The sequence below is a fragment of the Bufo bufo genome, chromosome 7, assembly GCF_905171765.1.
Source record: "Bufo bufo chromosome 7, aBufBuf1.1, whole genome shotgun sequence".
Lineage (NCBI taxonomy): Eukaryota > Metazoa > Chordata > Amphibia > Anura > Bufonidae > Bufo > Bufo bufo.
In genome coordinates, this window is record NC_053395.1 from 38,911,995 (window position 1) to 38,930,564 (window position 18,570).

The 18,570-nt window shown below is 46.1% G+C and overlaps 1 protein-coding gene across 4 annotated transcripts in view; it reads right to left on the reverse strand.

Annotated features, from left to right (window-relative positions):
* The window catches only part of SUN1 (Sad1 and UNC84 domain containing 1), a 62,623-nt gene extending 46,773 nt beyond the window's left edge, over positions 1 to 15,850 (reverse strand). For 2 of the 4 annotated variants that reach the window (XM_040441903.1, XM_040441902.1), the window contains exons 1-2: positions 12,251 to 12,418; positions 5,471 to 5,567 (exon numbers count right to left, since the gene is read on the reverse strand). In XM_040441903.1, the coding sequence (XP_040297837.1) occupies positions 5,471 to 5,547 (77 nt within the window). In that variant the 5' untranslated portion in view covers positions 5,548 to 5,567; positions 12,251 to 12,418. Of the gene's footprint in view, positions 1 to 5,470; positions 5,568 to 12,250; positions 12,419 to 15,796 lie in introns of those variants that run through there. The other 2 variants (XM_040441905.1, XM_040441904.1) reach the window with 2 other exon arrangements.
* Positions 15,851 to 18,570: the final 2,720 nt, after the last annotated feature.

An 18,570-nucleotide genomic window follows, 5' to 3' on the forward strand; every position in this document is an offset into this window, starting at 1 on the left:
AGAAGGCAGCGACCAGCTATTTGCGCTCAAATGGATGAGGCAAGTATGATTTTTATTTTTTAAATTTACAACCATTCAGGGAAAATGGATTTGTTACCACGAAGCACGAGGAAATTCGGATCCAAGTCATTCGCTAAACACTAGTCACAGAGAAGGACAGTCCCCTTAAGCTCTGGTAAGGAGAGAGCTGCAGCAAAATGGACACGCCCCTGAAGAAAGGACACACCTCCGAGCTACCATCTTGATCTAAATCTAGCAGAGCAATGAATGTGGAGATCTCTGGATCCATGTGAGGTACAGGGCTGGTTCTAGCTTTGGTAGAAAGAGGTAGTCATTAGTGTTGAGCGAACTTGTGTTTTAAGTTCGGCGTCTAAAGTTCGGGTTATCGAAGAATCGAGTTATGGATTCCGCTACCACGGACCGTAACGAAATTTAGAATCCATAACTGGATTCTTCGATAACCCGAACTTTAGACGCCGAACTTAAAACACAAGTTCGCTCAACACTAGTTGTCATGCATTATAGGATGTATGATCTTCATTTCCTATAGTGTGCAAGCACGACCACTGCTGCTGGATTGCAGGGTAGTCGTAACTAGGGATGAGCGAATCTACTTCGGATGAAAACATCCGAAGTCGATTCGCATAAAACTTTGTTCCAATACTGTACGGAGCAGGAGCTCAGTACAGTATTAGAATGTATTGGCTACGATGAGCCAAAGTTATTGCTACGCGAAGTCTCACGAGACTTCGGGTAATAACTTAAGAAATTAATTAGTAGTGTAAAAAAAAAAAAAATCTTTCCCGAACTCTGGTTCGGTTCCAAGTGGTATTTTTAATACTTCATATTTAATTATATTATTTAGCCCCTTTACAACTTGAATATGCTCTGATCGCTTGTACCACAGACTGCAATGGTATACTACTATTATGACGACTTATGACTTCTTATGCTACTTTCACACTCGCATTTGGTGCGGATCCGTCATGGATCAGCACAGACGGATCCGTTCAGATAATACAACCGTCTGCATCCGTTCAGAACGGATCAGTTTGTATTATCGTTAACATAGCCAAGACAGATCTGTCTTGAACACCATTGAAAGGCAAGTCATTGGAGGACGGATCAGTTTTCTATTGTGCCAGAGAACGGATCCGTCCCCATTGACCTACGGATCCGTTTGGCTCAGTTTCGTCAGACGGACACCAAAGCAGAATGGAGACGGAACGGAGACAAACTGATGCATTCTGAGCGGATCCTTTTCCATTCAGAATGCATTAGGGCAAAACTGATCCGTTTTGGACCGCTTGTGAGAGCCCTGAACGGATCTCCCAAACAGAAAGCCAAAAAACGGCAGTGTGAGAGTAGCCTTAACAAGCTTTGAAATGTGACAAGGGAAAATAGCCAAGACAAATATACCGGTCGGCGGTATGCTGCACATGCTGAACGGACACTGCCATGTGAACATACCCTAAGCTGCCAAGACAAATAATACATTGTGCTGATGTATTCATCTCAGAGGATTGCCTACACTGGGTGCAACTGCAGCAGAACTTCAGCTGTGAAAAGTATTTGGTCTTTAGCATAGCTTCTCCTTACCTAAGAACTAAGGGGGTCATCTATCAAACTGGTGCAAAGTAGAACTGGCCTAGTTGCCCATAGCAACTAATCAGATTACACCTCTCATTTTCCAAAGGAGCTCTCCAAAATGAAAGGAGGAATCTGATTGGTTGCTATGGGCAACTAAGCCAGTTCTACTTTACTCCAGTTTGATAAATGACCCCCCTAAGCCTAAAAGGAAAGAAAAAAGTAAATTGGAGGGAAAACCTTTTCTTTTTACGTTTACGATCTGTCAAAACAGAGACAAACAACCATTAGGAAACCTTTACCACAAATACCGCACATGGCGAGTACGTCAGTCCTGCCTGCATACTATCACCGGGTGGGGTTCTACACAGCGTCCAAGGCCAAAATGCTAAACATCTGACTCATCCGCTGAAGAGAGACTGCCGCTGCCAGGATACAGCCAGGGCCCACAATGTATTCAGCGGGGAACGTGTACAAACAGTACACGCATCAGCACAGCGCATTTCAGATCACAATTATATTGGAAAGGGATCAGCAGCGTCCCCTCCTTTACACCGGCCTTACATTAAACATAAACATCAAAAACACGGAGGCAATCGCTCGCAACGGTGAGGATCGACTGTGTTACAGGCTATAAAAAAAGAGTGAAGGTGGACACACACACATTATGCGGAAAGCACACCGCTGGTTTCCAGATCCGTACGTCTGTTTTGCAAAGTGATTGAACGTGTCCTATATGTGGCCGCGGGTTCACACCCCTATTAAATTCAACGGGTCCACAAAAAACCCCAAAAAGGATGCAACATGATCATCTGTATTTTGTGGATCCGCGTTTTCCCAACCTGAAATCACATACAGTTGTGCAATTGCCTCCAAAAGCTTTTTTTTTTAAAAAAAAAGATAATTTGAACCAGAAATCTATCGGACTGGTGAAACGTACGGGCCATGAACACCTTCAGGGGCAATTTTGTTATCATTGCATTTTACTCATTTTGGGCTACACATTATTTGTAAAGTAAGGCTACTTTCAGACTAGCGGCAAGGAACTCCGGCGGGTGAACAGCCTGTCGGATCTGTGCTGCCGCTAGTGCACGTGTGCCCCTGGACTACTGCTCCGGCCCCATTGACTATAATGGGGGCGGGCCGGAGTTCCGGCAGCAGCACGGCAAACATGCCGAGAGGCGGCCGGAATACAGTTATGACATGTCAGTTTTATTCCGGACGCCTCTTTTACAGTGCTCTAGACAAAAAAAAAATATATATACCCAGTAGCCATTGGCTCCTGACCTGAAAAATTTAGGAGCCAAATAAAAATTTGTCGCCAAATCGAATCTAAATTTTGTTATCGTGACAAAGCTACGCCGATCAGATCGGCGTAGGGTTGTTTCGATACCAAAATTTTGATTTGCTTACGTCACCATAAAAAAGTATTGCGATACTCAATACCACGCAAAAAAAAATGTATTACTTTTTTTATGTTACGGCGCTCACCGCATAGGAGATATTTTTTTATAATTTAATAGTTTGGACTTTTCGGACGCAGCGCTATAGAATATGTTTGTTTATTGTTTATATATTTTATATGTAAAATTGGGAAAGGGGGGGGGGGGGGGATTTAAACTTAATATTTTAGGGTACTTTAACACTAGCGTTTTTCATTTCCGGCATTGAGTTCCGTCCTAGGGGCTCTATACTGGAAAAGAATTGATCAGGCATATCCCCATGCATTCTAAATGGAGAGTAATCCGTTCAGGATGTCTTCAGCTCAGTCATTTTGACTGATCAGGCAAAAGATAAAACCGCAGCATGCTACGGTTTTATCTTCGGCAAAAAAAAAACTGAAGACTTGCCTGAACACCGGATCCGGCATTTTTCCCCATAGGAATGTATTAGTGCCAGATCCGGCATTCAAAATACCGGAATGTCGGATCAGTCCTTCCGGTCTGCGCATGCGCAGATCGGTAAAAAGGTGTAAAAAGATTCAAGACGGATCCGTCTGTCCGCATGACAAGCGGAGAGACGGATCCGTCCTTGCAATGCATTTGTGAGACGGATCCGGATCCGTCTCACAAATGCTTTCAGTCAGCGGCAGATCCGGCGGGCAGTTCCAACGACGGAACTGCCCGCCGGATCACACTGCCGCAAGTGTGAAAGTAGCCTTAGTGGTTTTTTTTTTTACTTACTATTAGCCCCCTTAGGGGCTAGAACCCTTGTCCTATTCACCCTTAGGCCCCTTTCACATGGGCGAGATTTCTGCATGGGTGCAATGTGTGAAGTGAACGCATTGCACCCGCACTGAATCCGGACCCATTCACTTCTATGGGGCTGTGCACATGAGCGGTGATTTTCATGCATCACTTGTGCGTTGCGTGAAAAATCGCAGCATGCTCTATATTGTGCGTTTTTCACACAACGCAGGCCCCATAGAAATGAATGGGGTTGCGTGAAAATCGCAAGCATCCGCAAGCAAGTGCGGATGCAGTGCGATTTTCGCGCATGGTTGCTAGGATGAAAGTCTATTCACTGTATTATTTTCCCTTATATATAAGGGAAAATAGCATTCTTAATAGAGAATGCAAAGTAGAAGGTCAATTGAGGGTAAAAAAAAAAAAAAAAAAAAAACTCTCCTCCTCCAATTGATCGTGTAGCTGCTGGTTTCCTGTTCTTTCTTCAGGACCTGTCAAAGGATCTGTGGTGACATCACATGATCCATCACCACAGGTCCTTTGACGGGTCCTGAAGAAAGAACAGGAGACCGGCAGCTACACGATCAATTGGAGGAGGGGAGTTTTTTTTTTTTAACCCTCATTGGCACTGCACCACCAATGTTTATTATACTGGGGTGTTGGGGGGAGGGCGCACTGCACCACCAATGAAGATAACTGACCTATTAATACAAATACAAGAGGCGGGTACCGGAATCAAATAGCCAGCACCTGACCTCTATAACAGGGATCTGTGATCAGCGGCAGTTAACCCTTCAGGTGCAGCTCCCTGTCATAGAGGTCGGGTGCCGGCTATTTGATTCCGGCACCCGCCTCCTGTATTTGTATTAAAAATTTATGGAGGGCAGCTGTCCGGCAGCAATAAATGGAGAGTACGCGCCGCACGCGTGGTGCGCTTGCCTTCACTTAGGAGCAAGTCCTGGAGGTGGAACCCGCACCTATCTGACATTTGCAGCATATCATAGCAATATGCAGTCAGTATTGAGAAGGGACATGCGCTTTAAAAAGGGGTATTCCGGTTAGATTAAGTTTCCACAGGATAGAGGATAACTATTCGATCAGTGGGGGTCGTACAGCTGGGACCCCCACCAATCATAAAAACAGGGGCCTCTTATCCCCTGCAATAAACAGAGCGGCCAGTCATACATGCGCGCAGCCACTCCATTCATTTGTATGGGAATTTGGGAGGTGGCGGAGCGCTGTACTCTGCTATCTCCAGAACTCTATTAGAAATGAAAGTAGCTGCCGCACTGTTCAATTCAGGGGGGTTGCAAGGGGTACACAGGGCCCCCATTCTCCCAATTGGTGGGGTTCCCAAAGGTTGGACCCCCACTGATCTAACCGTTATCCCTTATCCTGTGGAAAGGGAATAACTTGATCTAACCGGAATACCCCTTTAAGTATTGCAGGTTCTGCAGAGAACATTCATAAAGTAGCCGTCTGACCCGACCTCGCCATCACATCTCCCGGCACCAGCTGTTGTCAATGCCGGGGGTTTCACCTTTTCCAGCGCACGGACAATTATAGCACGGCTTATGCGCGCTGTCTGGACTGTCTAATCCTGGCACCCTCTCTCTCTACTCACAGGGCGACAGATGTCACTCTCGGCATTAAGATCATGGAATAACATCATGCGGGAGTGTCAAGCGAAGTCTCACCTTAGAGCATAGGTGTACCCAGTGTTTTCAGGAAGACACTGGGGAGGAGCGTACGTGTGAAGATGGGAATAATCCATTCTCAAGGTCTCAGATCATGCTGTGGTAGGTAAAAGTGCAAAAGAGAAAACCCAACAATACAGAGTTATATATCACATACGTAGCAATAAGCCGGCCATACACAATCCCAGGACACGGACAGGTGCGCAGAGCGGTGAGGATGCAGCAGATGCATGTCGTATGAATGACCGCGTCTTAGAAAGGTTATGGGAAGAGAGTAATGTAAGGCAGCTATCCTAGAAGTCAATGTTCAACCTTTTAAACAGGCCTTGACACATGGCTTGGATATTTACTAAGCCAGCCCCTCATCTGCAGAAAGCCGTTTCGGTGCGACTGCCCCTCATCAGTGCAGAGCAGGATACTATATCTCCTTATAGAAAGCTCCTAATCAGCTGTCTGCAGATGATGTGTTGGCTTAGTTATGTCTCAAGGCCTGCTTAAAATGTTGAACATTGACTTATAGGATAGCTACTAGTGATGAGCGCAGCGAGCTTCGGATACTACATCTAAAGTCGATTCGCTCAAAACCTCAGATTAAGGCTACATGCACACAACTGTTGTGTGTTTTGCGGTCCGCAAAACACGGATGGCGTCCGTGCGCGTTCCGCAATTTGCGGAAAACGGCACGGACAGCCTTTAATATAACCACCTATTCTTGTCCGCAAAGCGCGGACAAGAAGAGGACACGTTATTTTTTTTTTTTTGAGGGGCCACGGAACGGAGCAACGGATGCGGACACCACACAGTGCTGTCCGCACCTTTTGCGGCCCCATTGAAGTGAACGGGTCCGCATCCGAGCCGCTAAAACTGTGGCTCGGATGCAGACCAAAACAACGGCCGTGTGCATAAGGCCTAATACTTTATGGAGATCCTTCTCTGTACAGTATTAAAATGTATTGGCTCCGATGATTGGAAGTTAAATTAGTCACGAAGTCGCGCGTGACTTTGACGAATAACTTCAGTAATTGATTTTTAAGGTGGAAAGCCACTTTGAAACTTGAAACTGAACTCCGCTTTGGTTCTGAGGTTCCAGTCGGAACCAAACCAGAGTTTGATTTTTAAAGTGGAAAACCACTTTAAAACCGATTACCGAAGTTATTAATCTGAAGTTTTGAGCAACTTCGGAAATGGCATCCAAGCGAGCTTCGCTCATCACGAATAGCTACCTTACATTCGGTGGCATTAGAGGCGGGGCTTGCTAAGAGCTAATTTGCATACCCTCTTCCCAGAATTCCAGAGGGCCTATAAGACTCCTCACGCCAATTAGGCGCTCTCCATAAGGAGATATAGTGTAGTATCCCCTGAATACAAGTGTGACGGTCACGGTGAAATGAAATGTGTAATGTTATATAATCGTTGATGCCTAATTTGATAACCTCCACCATTTATATTATTATGTCCAGATTTATAGACAACACATATAAAGCATTGCTGGACTTGAAAGCAACAGTGCATTCTGCAAATAGGCCAAGAGAAGAGCAGTACAATACGCGAGCCGATTCCTTGTCGTCCTACAAATACACACATCTATTTTCTGCCAAATTTCCAAAAACAGGACCACAGACGACTGCTGGGAGGGAGGTCACGAGGAGCAGAAGAGCCGACGGCCCATCTCCCCAAGGCACACACCCAGCCTGAGTCATCAGCGCGTCGTCTCCTAGAGCCGTACAAACAGACACTTTCAAAAGAAAAAAAAAAAAACACAGAACGTGAATATTTCGTAGATCTAAACGTCCCGTGTGTATCCAGAGCCGTCAGCTACAGGGGACACATCATGCACATGCAGCAATGGAGCCGCACAGGGGTCACACTGGGCTCGTCTGGAGTCCATGTAAATATATAGAAGGAGGAATAATATTAACGTGACACAGTTGTTCTTGTCTAAATATACAGCATCCAATATAGCAAAGTCATTCTGGCCAACGGGATGGGATTCCTTGTGGACAGAAGCATGTCACAGCGGGCAGAAGCATGTCACAGCGGGCAGAAGCATGTCACAGCGGTATGGAGCTGCATGTATGGGATTGGTCTCCTATAGACCCTCCATATGCCTCTGTAGAAGTCGTATGCACCTCCCCGAGTGCATTATTATGGATGCGAACAAACTTTAAATTAGGGATCGACCGATTATCAGAGGTACCGATATGGATCCGCAAAACACAGAAAACTTATAATCTCGCTCCGATCCATAGAAACGTCTATTCTCACCCACACTATGGACAGGAATAGGACATGTTCGAGAATTTGCAGAATGGCCAAATGGATTTGCAAAAACTGCAAAATTGTGCCCACTAGAAATTAATGGGTCAAGAAAAGTGCAAATAGAACAACGGTGAAAAACTAGGTCGTGTGCAATTGTGCATGATGCCCAACCGGCTGCTGTGAAGGAAGGGACCAACAATAGTATCTGCTGATCGTGATCAATCGCCCGCCATACAGCACCATCACTAACTGTACGAGCCGCTCAAGGCATCATCTACACAATGCATTTCTGACGTCCTCATCAGATGTGAGGAGTGTAATGATTAACAAGTCCTTTAGACCCTTGGCCAGGACTTTGGAGAGCCATTAATCTAGACTGGCACTGACAATCTCAGGATAGGTCATCAATATCAGATTAGCAGGGGTCCGACATCCAGCACCCCCACTGATCATCTGTAGGAAGAGGTCACTGCGCTCAGTGGAGCTCCAGTCTGCTTCACATCTTACCGAGCACAGTGCCATACCTTGCATAGTGGCAGTGCTTGGCATTGCAGCTCAGCCACATTCACTTCAATGGGACCGAGCTGGACCTAGGCCGGAGGGGAGCTGCTAGGTTTTAAAAAAAAACAAAACAAAAAAAAAAAACACAACGGAGATGAACTTGCCTTAAAGTCCCTCCTGTCCAGCGCTGCAGGTCTGGACCCCGTCAGACCATAAGTGATGACATTAGGTCTATTCTTTATGTGACTACTCAGCCAATCACTGGTCGTTCATGGACTAGTGACATAAGGTCAGCGATTGGCGGAGAGGTCACATAAATAGACATGAAACCATCACATCTGATCCAACGGGGACCAGAGGCCCTCAGACTGGACCCATAGCCCCTAACCAGAGGGACCTTTACTGAAGGAGACCAAGGCTCCTGGGGTGTACCGAATGACCCCCAATGTACATCCCTCTCACGGGACCTGTTAAAGGGGTTGTCTCATCATAGACAATGGTGGCATATTGCTAGGCTATGCCCCCATTGTCTTATAGGCGAGGGTCCCACACCTATATATTTTACTGCAGAAATAGCTACGGATTTCACCCCCTCCATCGGTGAAGATCCACAATATAAAAATCACATGCTATAGATTTCAGATCCGCACAGCAGGTCAATTTTACGATAGATTTTTCTACGCATCGTGGGGGTCATATTTCTTAAAAATCTCCTTTTACGTGAATTTATGTATGCCAATTTCTTCCCTCGAATTTCACTCCTTGCAATACAGGGGGTAAATTCGGCTGCAAAATTGCAGCATTTCCGTAACAAAAATCAGCACCTTCTGTTACAAAATGCCAGAAATTTCCCAGAAGTCCCGTACCCCAAGAGTACTGCACATGATGAGATTTTAATAAGGACCTGTCCTCAGGCTAGGACATCAGTATCTGATCACCCCCCAGTAGTGCTGAGGTCTTCTCACCGATTTCCCTGGACTATGTGACATCACGGTCATTGGCCACGTGGTCCGGGGCGCAGCTCAATAAAAGTGAATGGGGCTGAGGGCGATACAAAGCACAGCCGTTATACAATGTACGGCGCGGTGCTTGGTGAGCACAAACAAGGCAGGAGCGCCGGCGCCTTCTCAAACAGCTGATCGTTGGGGTGTCCCGAGTGTCAGACCCCCGCCAACCGGATACTGATGACCTATCCCGAGTATAGGTTACCAGTATGAAAATCTTGGAAAACGCTGGAGTAGATTCTGGTGAGGAAAAAATAAAAAAACAGCATAGTACAGTAGGTGAATGAGAAAGTGTATGAGTTCATACAAATCTCACGGACATTGGCCATTTTAGCTGCGGCTTTCCCCCTTATGAAGTGCGAGATCTGCGGCAAATCCGCACAAAACCCAATGTTAGAAATTGCAGTTTTTGGTGCAGAAAGACATGCGTGGATCTTCTGCACCCGTGTGCAGGTGACCTAAAGGTACGTTCACACGGCTGAAAACTGGCGGTTTCAGCTGCTAAATCCACAATAAAAACACAGTTTCCCCATTGACTTTAAGGTTAAAAACACCTCCTTAGGCCTCATGCACACGGCTGTTTTGGTCCGCATCCGTTGCTCCGTTCCGTGGCCCCGCACATTGTCCACACTTTGCGGACAAGAATAGGCAGTTATATTAAAGGCTGTACGTGCCATTCTAAATTGCGGAAGACGCACGGACGCCACCCGTGTTTTGCGGATTCGCGATTTGACCGCAAAACACACAGCGGTCATGTGCATGTAGCCTTACGCAGAGGATTTTTCAGTAACCAATGTGAAAACCGCTGAAGTGACGTGTTCCTTCTTGGAAACAGATTCGATTTTGGATTTCATAGAAGTCAATGGGGAAACAGAAAAAAATACCAAATACTCAAAACTATAAAACCTCAAAATTAGAAATCTGCCACCAAAAACAGCTACGGATTTTTCCATCGCCGATTTCGCTGTGTGACCTGAGCCTAGGTCCAAGGCCAAAATACACGACCCATCATTTATAATCCTGGTGTGCACAATGCAGACGGTCAATCCCATTCCGGCTCATTTTCGCCTTCAAAACAGATGCATTTTCATCCGACAATACGCCCCAAAATACCCTTCGCCACCCTCGTATTCCCAACAGCCACGAATCCAGATGCGTGCACGCTCGGTCAAACCTTTGCTAAAAGCTCCACTAAAAACACATGTGCGCGCGCACACACACGTACCTCCACATGGCAGCTACACGCCTGTGCGCGTTTCCTTCGCTACACACGAATTTAGATTTGAAATCAAGGCCAGGCCCCCCCACTGCCCCAGCTGCCGGAAGCCACTACTACGTGTGGTGACACAGATCACACGACCCCCACGGTGAAGGGCAAGGATACGCAGTCTTTCCATAGCCGGGAGAAGCGAGTCTCCGCACTGAATGGCAACCCTCCAAGAATCACGCCAGTGAACACTGACCAGTAAACAGTGTGGCCACGCAACACTGAAATGGTTAACGGGGGGGGGGGGGGTTTGCAGAAGAAGCCTGACAGCAACTGTTTACAGCAAGGGGGGGGGGGGGGGCTCGGTGAAAACAGGGACCCTCTGCTCCCAGAGGGCACAGATGTCCAGGACAATTCCAAGTGCAGTGACGTCTGCCTGCACCGCTTACAGAGCTGTATAGTGACACATGTTCAGTGCACAAGGACCTCATTATACGGGCAGGGGACACAACTGTCCTTTCCGCCTGGTACTGTGTTAACCCTCGAAAAATCCCAGACACACCTGTAGAACAGCAGCAGCAGCGTGGGCGCTCCGGCAGGTGTGTCCAAAATCACATGCGACTGTGCGCAGATATTTCCTTTGATTTACGTTCCCACAGATTACAGCACCGCATTCAATCACTGCTCCCCGATTAATACGGCTCCTTGGGGGATTGGGAGCCAAAAAAAAATAAAAAATAATGATGCACCTTATGGCTGTTTCACAAGTTTGCATATTGCAGCTTTTGCTGAATCCCTGTGATAGGATTGGCTTGTGTGAATAAAAGCCTAAAAAGTTTTTACAAGTTTTTGTCCCCCTGCAAATAGTGCATGGGCAGGTTATACGCAACAACACATGATGAGAGGGGCGAGGGTCAACCCGACAGAAAATACGCTTCCAAAGCAATCAGCAAAGGATATGCTGCGCTGGTTTCCTTTGCGACGGTTATTTATTTTTCCCCCCCCCTAAATAAATTAGCTTTTAATAAGAATAGGGGCCCATGTGTGAAAAGTGTCAGTGGTAAAGGGTGGGCCACTCGTCGGCACCGCAGGCACACAGCAGATCGCAACTGGTTTTTGACATTGACAAAAAAGTAAAAAAATGTGGCATGAGCATAAAATACTCCCAAGTAGGTAAAAGTATCGTCCGGCAGCTGGTGGCCCACGGTGCAGAGTATTTCTTCTGCATCTTTCACGGAAAGACGAGATAGTTTTAAAAAAATAAATAAACTATATCTTACATATTTACAAAAACTGCAGAAAAAAAAAAAAAAAAACGTTAACACCCCCACCTTTCAAATTGGGCAAAAATAAATTAAATAAATATGTGTATATAAATATATAAATAGTCCAAAATAGGGCAGCACTCCTATGCAGGTGCCAGCGTCGACCCTTGATCCATTTACAAAACCCTGTGGGACACCTAGCAGTCCGCACCTGCACGTCCTACCCTATACACCGCTCCGTTCTGTACATCTACACACACACACACACATTTCTGCCAACTGTCAGCAGACGGCGTCTGGATACGCACGATAACAGCCTGCACATGTCCGCCCTCCGCTCCTGGATACATAAGGCTACGGCCGGCCAAGACCCCAGACGTGCTCCGTCTCGGGCCTCTTTTTGCAGATGCACTGAAGCTTTCAAAGCAGCATAGCCACCCCGAGCGCCCATCCAACTAGTCAGAACTTGCCGGGCTCCATCTGAAGGAATGGGCAGGACGAGCGCAGCAGGGAATGGCAAGCAGAAAGCGCACAAGCAGCAAACCTAGGTCTCCCCGCTCTTGACGCCGCCGGGTGTCATATCCTTAGGTCCTCCTGTCTCCGGCTGGGGAAGTTTGGAAGTTGACAGGGTCTGCTAATTCCACACTGCTGCAAGATCCCAAAATGGCTTCCCTGCCTCAACAAAAGCCTGAAGGATCAGCCTGGCTGTGAACGCCCCCCTCCACGGGCTCAGCTGTCCGTCTCAGCCTCCGCTTCAAAACCATTGGAGGACTGGGGAAGGAGGCAGCCCAGGAGATCGGGTTAACCCCTTCCACGGCCTGCAGAACACGCACGGAGATGTCACTCTCCTGCAGGAGGGCAGAGAGGTGTGCAGGACTTCTACCTTCAGACACCACGTGGATTACTGCTGCAAAGATACTGCAGGGCAAGATGGGGCCCCTAGCAACATGGCCTTTACATCCTCCGCTGTAGTACTTATCATTTTATGTCCTTACCGGGAATTGTTTTCTGTAAGATTTTGCATTTCCTTATTTATAATTTTATGTTCTTATTTACATAAATGTATCATTATGTTTTTACCTGTAATATTTTGTATTTATTTATATTTACATAATAATATTTTTATGTTTTACCCGCGATTGTTTTATCTGTAATATTTTGCATTCATTGATATATTATTTTATGTTCTTACCTGTGATATTTTGTAATTGTGTAAATTTAAGTAATGTTATTTTTATCCCCAGGTTTTTTTTTTTTTTTAGTTTTTTTTTAATCCAATATAAACCCCACCATAAATGTAACCGGACAATTTTTCGTGCAGCACCATACGGTCATTCTACGGACGCACAAACAGAAATGGAGCGGCGGACCAACAGGCGCACAAATACTCTTTTTAGGGTACTTTCAAACTAGCGTTATTATTTTCCGATATTGAAATCCAGTAAAGGGTCTCAATACCAGGAGAAAAAAAAAAACGCATCTGTTTTTTCCCCCAATGCATTCTGAATGGAAAGCAATCCGTTCAGTATAGATCAGGAGGTCTTCCGTTCCGTCCCTTGTACGGTATTTGCCTGGACAAAACACCGCAGCTCGAGCTGTATTTTTTCCGGCCAAAATTCCAGAACACTACCGCACTTAATTTCCATTGAAATGTATTAATCCCAAGTGTTCCGGAAATTGCCGCATTCGGTTTCTCCGGTCTGCGCATGCGCAGTTCTTTCTAGCATTGAAAAAAATTTAATACCGTAAAGACGGAACCAGTATTTCAATGATTAAGTCTAACGGATCTGGAAAAAAAAAAAAATAAGATGATATCCGTTTGCATACGGATTTGCAGATCCGGCAATGGAACTGCCTGCTGGATTCTAACAAGGCTAGTGTGAAAGTACCCTTAGAGAGGGTACTCATTCCTGGGGGTCTCGGTGCTTGGACCTCTCTCAATCCAATATTTCATTATCCAGCCACAGAATAACCCCTTTTAGATTACCTGCACATGTTGCGATTAACCCCTTTTTTTCCCCGTAGCAGCAGGGTGTACGACACTTCACAAGTCTCCTGTACACTTCGCTTTTTGCTCCTTGCGGAAATTGACCACGCGAATATTAAAATCTGCAGCATGTCAATTCTTTGTGCAGATTTCACCCTTTCCAATGAAAAGATGGGATCTGCAGCAAAAAGGCACAGAATTTTGGGTGGAATTGGGGGGCGGTTCCACGCGTGGCCGGTTAGCTGCAGTTTTTGTGTGGCAAATCCTCAGCATTGTACAGGAGCAGCAAAGTGGATGAGAATTTCAGAATTCTCCTTCACATACTACGTAAAATAAAAATAAAAAACACACAAGTGTAAAAACACCCTAAGGACTCATGCACACGAATGTATGTATTTTGCCGTTTGCAAAAAAAATACGGATGACGTCCGTGTGACATCTGTATTGCATCCGTCTTTTTGGGGATCCATTGTAACAATGCCTATCCTTGTCCGCAGAACGGATCAAGAATAGGACATGTTCAATCTTTTTTGTGGAACGGACATACAGGCTGCAAAAAGAAAAAACATATCCTATTCTTGTTCATTTTGCGGACAAGGGTAGGCATTATTACAATGAAACCGCCAAAAAAAATAAAACACAGATGTCATTTTTTTCCGGAACGCAAAACGGTCGTGTGCATGAGCCCTTATGTTTCATAGAGACGACCCCTGTCCATAAGCCCCATTAGGGTATGTTCACATAGAAGTGTCTGCAGCAGATCACAGCGCGTTTTTCGCTTCCATAGTGAGCAGCCCCTTATGGATTAGTTCCGTTCAATGGGGCTAAATCCGTGCGCAGAGCTGCCAAAAAAAAACCCCACAGAAATCCAAAAGGTCAGTGGTAGATTCTGACAAAGATGCACAAAGGATATTTCCAACGTCTATTTTCCACAGTGTCAACATAGCCGACAACTCTCGGGGAGGCAGAATTTTGAAAGGGGCTGCCTCACTGCAGCATATGGCATTTATCATGTAGATAACGTTAATACAAGGCACTTACTAATGTATTGAGATTATCCATATTGCCTCCTTTGCTGGCTGCATTCATTTTTCCATTCCATTATACACGGCTCACTTCTAGGGGTTACGACCACCCTGCAATCCGGCAGCGGTGGTCGTGCTTGCACACCTCTCGTGGGATTGCACATAGGCACGCATGCGCAGCAGCTCCTGTCCTGGCCTCCTCGTATCTGCGCTGCAGCAGTGGTCATAACCCCTGGATATGAGCCGTGTAAAATGTGATGGAAAGATGAATCCAGCCAGCAAAGGAGGCAACATGCAGTATCGCAAGACATTAGGAAGTGCCTTGTATCGACTCTCTACAGGATAAATGCCATTTGATGAAGCGAGACAAACCCTTTAAGGGCCCAACAGCACTGAGTGTATTCACGACGGGTACAAAATCCAGCTAAGAATTTTCTAAAACCTATACTGGACTTACATAATGAGGCAAGAAAGGCTATATGCACACGACCCGTATGTGTTTTGCGGTCCGCAAACAGATGACGTTCCGTATGGCATCAGTTTTTTTTTTTTTTTTGCGGATCCATTGTAATATTGCCTATCCTTGTCTGCAAACTAGAAAAATATAGGACATGCACAATTTTTTTTGGCGGGGCTACGGAACGGACATACTGATGCGGACAGCACACGGTGCGCTGTCTGCGTTTTTTTGCGGACCCATTGAAATGAATGGGCCCTCATCCTATCCGCAAAAAAAAACAAAAAACGGAACGGACACTGAAACAAAACAACGTTCGTGTGCATGTAGCCAAACCCTATCGCCCCAAACACAGACCTTGCAGGCGTTTCCATATATTCAAGATATTCCATCACATCGTCAGAGGAGCTGACAATCTACGTTACCTCATGCACACGCTCAAAGCGATTTTCTAGGAATAGTTAATTCCTCGTCAGTGCACTGCAGCGAACGCGGAAAGCAGAGAATCCGAAAGAAACCCTGCAGGACGGGAACGACGGCCAGAACCCGTAACGAGGTCGCCCAGGTAAGAATCGGACCAGGAACAGCAATGAAAATCATGCAGAAAAGGCCATTTCTTACTTTCGGTGGACGTCCGGAGAAGGGGTGGAAAACCTTTGCTACGGAGGCGTGCTGGGCTGCAAATAAGCGGTGACTGGAGGCCTTCAAGAGGCGCCAAAAGCAGAGGAAGAGATAAACACATTGAGAAATCAACCCCTGACAGACGGGAACGTACACAGAGCCCTATCAGAGGCCACACTGAACAGACATTTCTAAACCATACTGGTCTGTGGGAAAGCTGGGGGACAGCCAAGATGGTCACCTAGCTTTCCTAGAGTCCGGAATGATTAAAGGGGTTCTCTGGGCCGAGGGTAGGTCTTCAATATCAGATCGGCAGGGGGTCTGGCACTGTACAGGCGCCGTCTCTCTTCCTGCTTGCCGCCAAATTGCCATGAACCCAGCAGCAGTAAGAGAGAAGGGAGACGGCGCATGCACAGTCTCCTCATACAGCTGATTCTCGGGGGGTGTGGGGTGTCAGACCCCCCCTCCCCACCGATCTGAAATTGATGACCTATCCTGAGGATAGGAGAGCCCGGAGAACCCCTTTAACCTGAGAGGATGTAATATTGCGTAACCAGGTAGATGTGCCATTCACCCATGTGCATGGTGAGCAAGACATGGCTGAACAGACGTTCCTGCCAATGATCTGCGGGCACACGCCTAGCAGCCTGTACAGAAGCACATGCAGACCTCAGGGCACCTGCACACGGGTGCGGAGAAACACGCAGATGATTCCTTACGGATATCTGTGCATTTCTGCTCCCAAACTGAAAAAAAAAAACAAAAAAACTCCCACAATTTTCTGATTGCATTTTTTGGTGCAGATGCGATTCAATTTTGCCACAGATCTCACCCTTTATATGAAAAGGGTGAAATCCGCAAATTACACACGGCAGATTTGAAAATCCGCACGGCACGTCAGTTTCCGCGCAGATAAATTCTGCAAACTGTACACGATATCCCCCCCATTGCAGCTGGGTAATCAGATAAGAGAAACGGAGTGACGCTGTGTACCACCATACTTCCGCATTAGGAAGTTTACTATATGAGCAAAGCAAATTTTTACAGACTCACATTTTTAAACTACTACTTTTGTATTTTATAGACCGAGATATTCTGAATTGGGCAGTTTTAAAGGGTTATTTCCCACAATATTTCTTTCTAAAAGCTTAAAAAATAATTCCCCCCCCATGCCCCATTCCATCCACTGTCTTCCCTTGATCGGGTCCTAGACAACACTGGGCAGTCCTGTTACAGAGACCATGTGACTGCCATAGTACAAGTTCTTAGAAGCCCCCGCGGCTCCACTATGGTGCATGCACCTCCTGTCCTGTTCTTACGTGCATGCCTGGCTGCAGCGGTTATACAGCCAAGCATCGCGAGTACAGACGTCAGATGAGAGACAGCAGTCTTCTCTGCACATGCTAGCGCTGTGCAGCGAGATCAGACAACTGCGCATGCTTCACTGGCTCGTCAGAACTACTGGAGGAACGTGTCCAGCAGCAATTCAGGATAAACACTGATATTATTTAGAGGGGCGAACGCATGAAACAGCACTTTTTAATACATTTCCAGGAGTAATAATAGAAGAACAGCTCTAAGGCTACACAGACGGATCCGCACCTAGAATGCAAACGCTTGTAAATTTTTATTTTTTTTGTTCATGATAAACGCAAACGGATCCGTTTTGACTTGCACTGAAAGTCAATGGGGGGCGGATCCGTTTTCAATTGCACCATATTGTGTCAGTGAAAACAGATCCGTCCCCATTGACTTACATTGTGTGCCAGGACGGATCTGTTTGGCTCAGTTTTGTCAGACGGACATCAAAACGCTGCGTTTGGGTGTCCGCCTCCAGAGCGGAATGGAGGCTGAACGGAGGCAAACTGATGCATTCTGAACGGATCCTTATCCATTCAGAATGCATTGGGGCTAAACTGATCCGTTTTGGACCGCTTGTGAGAGCCCTGAAACGGATCTCACAAGCGGACCCAGAAACGGCAGTGTGAAAGTAGCCTAAGAAATGATTTTGCACTGATGTTATTTCATGGGGAATATGAGTACCTACCAAATAAGACCTCACACGAACATATTTTTTGTCCGGTTCCATTCCGTTTTTTCACTGCTCGTATGCGGAACCATTTATTTCAATGGGGCTGCAAAAAGAACAAAAAAAAAAAAACATGACTCCGTGTCCGCAAAAAAAAAAAAAAAAGGAACCCGGCACCCTTTTTTTGCGGATACATGTTTTGCGGACCGCAAAATACATATGGTCGTGTGGATGAGCCCCTAGACACAGATCCCAAGCTTTGGACTGTACTTTTTTTACTGGTGACATTTTTGTTCCATTCCGCCTCTGAAACCGTGACATAAAGGACACGAAAACTAACATTTACGAGTCCTGGACTGTTTTATGGGAAAGAAAGTTTCATTAACTCGTAAATGCAAAACCCCCTTTTTTTTTTTACCAATCTATGGAAAATTCCAAGTTCAGCAGGAGAAGTCAGAAAGTAAAACGCTCCCAAAATACCTCAACTCAACTGCAAGAAACTCTCCCTCCATTTATTACAGGGGATTTATTTTTGCCTTCTTCACAGTTCCCAGGGTGTAATAATCTGCAGCAGGGATGCTCAACCTGCGGCCCTCCAGCAGTTATAAAACTACAACTCCCAGAATGCTTGGACAGCCTACACCTATTAGGGCATGCTGGGAATTGCAGTTTTGCAACAGCTGGAGGGCCGCAGGTTGAGCATCTCTGATCTGCAGCAATGGGTTTTACAAGGCTTTTATTTCTG